The sequence below is a fragment of the Suillus discolor genome (assembly GCF_016758755.1).
Source record: "Suillus discolor strain FC423 chromosome Unknown F5147scaffold_28, whole genome shotgun sequence".
NCBI classification, from domain to species: Eukaryota; Fungi; Basidiomycota; class Agaricomycetes; order Boletales; family Suillaceae; genus Suillus; species Suillus discolor.
This window is the reverse complement of record NW_024541275.1, coordinates 538544-545008: the sequence shown is the minus strand read 5'-3', so window position 1 is coordinate 545008 and position 6465 is coordinate 538544. Positions and strand designations below refer to the sequence as shown.

At 39.9% G+C, this 6465-nt stretch overlaps 1 protein-coding gene across 1 annotated transcript; it reads right to left on the bottom strand.

Annotated features, from left to right (window-relative positions):
- Positions 1-5510: 5510 nt before the first annotated feature.
- Positions 5511-6057, bottom strand: F5147DRAFT_773856 (uncharacterized protein; the record flags this gene model as incomplete). The annotated part of the gene is made up of 2 exons (XM_041441532.1): positions 5511-5858; positions 5920-6057. 2 exons carry the CDS (start codon positions 6055-6057, stop codon positions 5511-5513), a joined length of 486 nt encoding a protein of 161 aa, XP_041292793.1.
- Between the last annotated feature and the right edge of the window lie 408 nt (positions 6058-6465).

Sequence of the window (6465 nt, the reverse complement as noted above, 5' to 3'; positions counted from 1 at the left end):
CAATTTTAACAGTCATAAGTTCAATGTTTAACCATTATCTATTGATGTCCGTCATTTAACCAGTTTATGCATCAGCTATTTACACATAGTATCACAGGTAGGCTGCTGGTATGGCCACTGTGATCAATGTCATGTACAATGGTATATGATGTGCAACATTAATCATTATAAAGTCCATGATGTAAAGTTCAGTCATTCTCCTTGAAGCCTGCTTCATCCTGATCGCTTTTGTCAGGCTGAAAAAAATGTGTGCACTGCTGTCATATAGAGCGGGTGTAGTGGGGCATTTTTATCAGCATTATTGGAATCTTCCACTCAGAGTAGGTGAAGCAAGGCCTTAATAGTCATCAGGGCCTTACATACAAGGAAGTACACTCAATGTTGCAGCAGTCAGTGATTTAGCTCTATAAATTATTAATAATAAAGACATCAAACTTGTCACAAATCCTGATTAGGCAGCAGGACTTCAGCTATCCCATGTATGTCAAGTGTTAGTAATAAATAGTGGTAAAAAATGGTACTAATAGTGTTCTTACCATATTGCTAGCATGCATGATGTGGTACACTTCATTTATCTACTGACTTTATTATTCTGACTACTCTTGCTAGATTTAATCTGAGTCTCAGATGCAGGCCTTACCTCGGTCCTCTCACTCAATATACAGATCGCACCACCACTGGTAGCATGTGATTTTCGTCATCCAAAAAAAGCTTCTAACATCTCGATCTCCAAGTCCTCTATCTCTGCCACAACTGGCCTGTCCAACAGCTCATTACTTGTCACCTAGCCTTTATATACCCAGTTTGTTATAATATTCTAGGTCTTCATATATATCAACACAAACAAGCAGATTGCCTTGAGTATAAGACTGATGTGTAGATTAGTATATTTGACATGACATGACACTTTCCTGCCTCATCAAGGTTTATGGTAAAATTTTCACAGAATTGACATTTGCAAACCCAATATAGATTATATAAGCAATCATGACTGTTGTGTAGGAGATTCTTGCTGTATATACTCTCTTGACAGATGAGTTTTACAAAGAGAAGCTTTCAATTTGGTGATACACAGTATCAGATCATTGATTTCAACATATTAGAAGAATAGACCAGCTTCCATCCCTGCCTTCACTGGCTCCTTGCAGATCTATTGAAGCACATTGCTGTTTTGTTGAAGGAGTCATTGAAGCAAATTGAGGTGTTTAATGTCCAGGACTTGTTTTTGCACCTCTTGAACATCAATGAAGATATTAATTGATTTCACTTTGCCAGGTAAAATGAGCTCATCAATATTGCAGCTGGTCTAGTAGACATGACTTTGCAGTGCTTATTATGATCACCTAGATCAAAGCAGGATTATAGCTCTGCAACAGCTTTCTTATCTGTGGCTAGTTTCTGTACTACAACTATTGTGTGCTTTGTGGGCTCTGCTATAACTAAGACCTATTTATCCTTCAGTCACTCTCATTATTCTTAATCCCAATACCATCATTATCTTTATCTTCAACTGCTTCAGCCTCCTGTCATTCTTCTGTGGTGAAGTTGAGAACTGTCCTTATGAGGGTGCTCATCTTCTAAGCATAGTCAAAGCAGTATGAGATAACTATTTTAACACCTGCACCATTGAACTCCCTCTAGCAGCAGAAAGTAGGAGATTAGACTAAATATTAGTGATTTTGAAGTTTTATTTCTAAGATTTGTAGATATTGCCCATCTATATATGATAGACTTTGTTTTTCTGATTTATCCTCTTACCTTTTCCTATCTTGTATTCATTTGATGGCATAGACACTACAGTGGGCGGAATCATTTGTACTTTATGAGTGCTTATTTGAGGCTCATATGATGACTGTGTGACAAGTGTATGCTGTAGAGGTAGAGCCTTTTGATTTTTCTTTACTTTAATACCTACTATCCAGCACAGCGCTTTTATTGCAAAATTTCACTTATTTACTAGGAAATTGCTATAGTTTCACTATAAGTAGAGCCAATTTGGTTTTGACACACTCATCTGAAATTTATCTCTCAGTCTTATTGTATAATCAATATTTGATGGAGGCAGGCACCCTGGTCCATATTAAAGTTTGAGGCTACTTTTTCTAAAAATTTCTGCAATGACAGTCCCAGGGTCAAGCTATGTGGCAGAGAAAATTTTTCTATGTGTGAGTGTACTCAATTTTGAGAGGAAGAATAAAACAGCTGAATAATGCGCCACTAGTACAGACTTTTAGTAGCTACCTTAGTCTATAAGTTGTCATGTGTCAATCCATTAGCATGAAATCTATATATGTGTTGGCTCCAGTTTTTTGGCACATACATTGACAACAAGATAGCTTTATAGTTTTCTGTATCATCAAAGGCTAAGAGGTGTACAGAAGGAATTGAATGATATTTGTAGCATACAGATTGCCCTCTAGGGTTTCTACCACATCTCTTAGTTATGAAACTTACAAATAGATTAAGTTAAGCTTCACAGAAACACAATGAAGTAAATGAAACTTATGTAATCACAAATATCTCCCTCTTTAGGGGTATCCCTGACAATGTTCATCTTCAAAAATTCAGTCAAGAAATTCTTGTATTTCTGTCCTGGCTGATTTTTTGCAGAAGACACAATTGTCTGAATAATGTGGTACAGTAGGAATATCTTTCTGAAGTGACTCCTATATTGCTTAGATGAAATTCCTAGATAATATCTAGCTCTCTTGGTTTCAATATGCATGGAGCTGTGCATGAAGATTATAAAATATCAAGTGAGTTTAAGATAAAGGTGACGTACCCATCAGGGTCAGCAAGGTTGATGTTGTAGCTCTGTATAGGTTCAATGTAAATAAAACTAGGCTCATGTCCTTCAACATAAGCCATACCAGCCCCATAGACATCATGAGACCTAAGTTCAAAATGCCTATCTAGTTCTGAAAGAGGAACCATATCTTGCCAGTAGTCGAAAAATGCCAATTCTTCCAATAAGTATAGAGTCTTTCTGTCCACCACCCAGCAGCTTAATGGGGAAGTATTTATGTTCCAGTACTAATACATTAGACAGTGATAGATAAGGCTTCCTATGATTGTCGAAAAGATATATGTACTACAATCCAGGACCTAGGACACCATTAGTAATGGAGTGATTTACAACATGATTAGACAGGGCATTTGGAATTCTGTCATATTCCCTATGGGATGGTTCGAGGGAGGAAATGTTACCTACCCAATCTTAAGCTCACACTTTCATGAGTACTGCTGTAAAGAAGAAATAGTAGCTGGCTAGCGAGAAAGCTAGAGCACTAATACATTCTACTGAGTGCGAGTGTGGTATGTTGACCTGAGAGTATTGCTGTGAAGCACTTCCTTCAAGTATAGTATGAAGGAAGCAGATGTGATGTCCTATATAATAGGGGAATCATGCAGAACACATACATGATACATTATTCCACATATCTAGTCTGTTAGCCTTGTCCTCAGACTACACAAAATGTACTTTGAGTAAAGACTCAAGTGCAACAGAATGCTCTGTGTGCTCCAATCACACAAAAGTATGATGTTTTAAAGAAAAGTCAAATATAGAGAAATCAGTCCAAGTGATGGGCATATCAAAGCTCAGGTTATTACCTAACTTTTGGCTTATTTACTTTGACTACAAATAACCAAGGAGAAAAGTTAGAAGCCTACAAAAACCCTATCAAAAAAGCCCATATTTTGCTTTGTTTTGCTTTATGATTATTCCTACCTTAATTTCTCTGTGTTTTTCTTTCATGTCTTTACCTATATGATTTATTGACATCCCAGATGCCTCATAAAATATACCTATAGGGTATAATGTCATATGGCTCCACAGATAGTTCCGGCCTATTCTGTTGGTTTCTCTGATGTCACACATGATTTCATAGTGATGTCATTGGATGCTAGAATTTTTGGCTCCACCTACCTCTACTTAGCTCCATTTTTGCTCCAAAAATGCTTTATATTGCTCCACAATGAGGTCAATTATGATGAAATTCTGATGTTATTTCTCTATTCAATTCTATTTCTTGGTACCCCTCTCATGTATAAAAGGAGAGCCAATCTCCACCCAAAAATACAAGATATTCTTTTATCATTTAAAAGAACATTTACATTGTTCCACTTTCTCTGACATTGACACTCATGTATACTGTCTAATGTGCATCTGATGTATATTTCAGAGGACTAGGAGTATCAAGTTAAGCCATTTTATCTGTGCCTGCAGATTCCTGGGTTGGATTATCTGCACATACATATTTTCCAGTCATATAACTTGTAGTTATACACATCGACTACTGAAAAGAATTGGATATTAGGTGAGTATTTGGGTCTGATATACTGAACCAATACATTTCTTGTTGGTAAGGGATGTTTCTTGCTTGATTGGTGGTTCATGTTGTACACTATGGCCAATTTTCTTCTAAACAGTCATTAGTAAATCAATAGACAAAGGGGAGAAACACTTACTTTGACAATGATGACATCATTCATCAGCTCATCAGCTCATCAGCTCATCATCATCATCATCCACCACAAACTTAGCTGACTTCGCTTTCTTTAGGGGGTGAGGTCTAGGTGGCGCCTGTTACGACAAACGGTCGTGTGCGACTAGGATGATCTAAACAGCGGCAACCACGACAGTGGTACCGAGTGCTGAGAGTCGTCGGCCTTTACAGACAAGCAAAGGTTGCGTACTCGAACGTAGCTCGTGGTGGTTTAACAAGGGGTTACGCCGAGATGATAGCGGTTTACAGACAGTGAGAGGCGTCACTGAAGGTACGAGTCGATGTCGAGCAGGTAGCTTTAGCGGGACAAGGAGTTCAAGGGTAAACCTAGTAAGATTGAAGTAAGGAACGTCTACTGTTAATCTTCGACCTTATATAAGGCTACTCTTCGTATCTAAGCTCAGCCTAAAGCTGGGTTCTAATCTGCTTATCTACATGAGTCAGAGATAGTGTCCATGAGGTGGGCTTCTATCGTAGATAGGGTCCATGCGGTGCCCTTCTATCGTAGATAGGATCCATGAGGTATCCTTCTATCAGTACATGCGGCAGCACGAGGCTTGCCTTCTATCATCCTCGAGGCAGTGCGAGGCTTGCCTTCTATCTTGATAACATAAATAGGTCTTCTAGACCTATGTCGTCATGTGTCGTCACGTGCGGTCCAGACCGCTTATCTAAGCCGGCAGTTGCCGCTTATCATCTATTATCATCTATCGTCATCATCGTCATCATCTGTCGTCATCTGTCGTCATCTATCATCATAGAGGCAGTGATGCTCCGGTATCATCTATAGCCGTGCGTTTAGCAGAGGGCTGTTGTCTATAGCCGTGCGGTGGCAGAGGGCTGGTCTGCTGGTGGGGGACTCGTGCCATGTTACTGTAACAGCGCCCTTCCTGCCTCTAGCCTGGTCTTACTCTTACTCACAGGTCCCGGTTTTGGCAATACCAGCATGGGTTGAACGTCCTTGACCTCCAATTCTGGCTCCGATGCAGATGATGCAGCCTTTCATTTCTTCACATTTCCGGGCACAAATAGGTTGTGCTTAAGGGGGAAAGACATTGGAGTCAGAGCAACAACTGTTGGTGGTGGTGGCAGCGAGACATACAGCACTGGGGTGGGGATGGCAGGTCCTGCCGGTGGTGCATTGTCTGAATCTTGGTGCCAGTACACAAGGGTCTTGCCATACAAAGGATGGTTTTGAATCCATTGGTCGTCATCTGAAATGACAGACAAATCAGGCAATGCTCTCAGCCTGCCATCAGGTGTGCTCTTGTCCTGGATTTCAGTAGCGCAGGACAAGAGTATGGGCACCAGCAAAGTAGCAGCATTGCCGTGTTGGGCAAATGCGGTTGCCTAAAGACAAAACCAGTCATCAAATTTCAAAAGATGAGTAAAAAACCGGCAAGCAACTTACCAAAGTCATGGTGATCTCATGTGCCATCTTTTTCAAAGCTGGAGTGTCTTCACGCATTTTTTGTGACCATTTGACCAGTTTCAAAATCCTCTTAGCTGCAAGGTTTAAAGGCTTGTTTGCATTCTCAGCAGATGACATATCAATGAAGGAAAGAGGTAAAGGTAAATACTGGATATCGGTGGTGGGTATAAAATTCAGAGGGAAAAGTCGAAGGCCAAGTGTGAATGAATATATAGGAAACAGCAATGGCAGCCACAGTACAGCCTAATAAGGTAACCATGGACATGTACTTATTGTTCCTGGACCTCAATACATTACATAATAATGGAAGCGCAGTGGTTGTGGAGGCCAATATGAAAACTCATTGTTGACCTAGGCCATGTGTGACTAAGCAGAACATGAAATCTACTAGCTCCATAAGATCCACTAGTTTCATGACTCCACTCAACCTTTTTGGTGTTCCCTATTTAATCTGTCCTCTTTCAAATCCGAATACTCCATTTCAACATCACACACAATGCCCACCTGATGGGTCCATTTCTCATT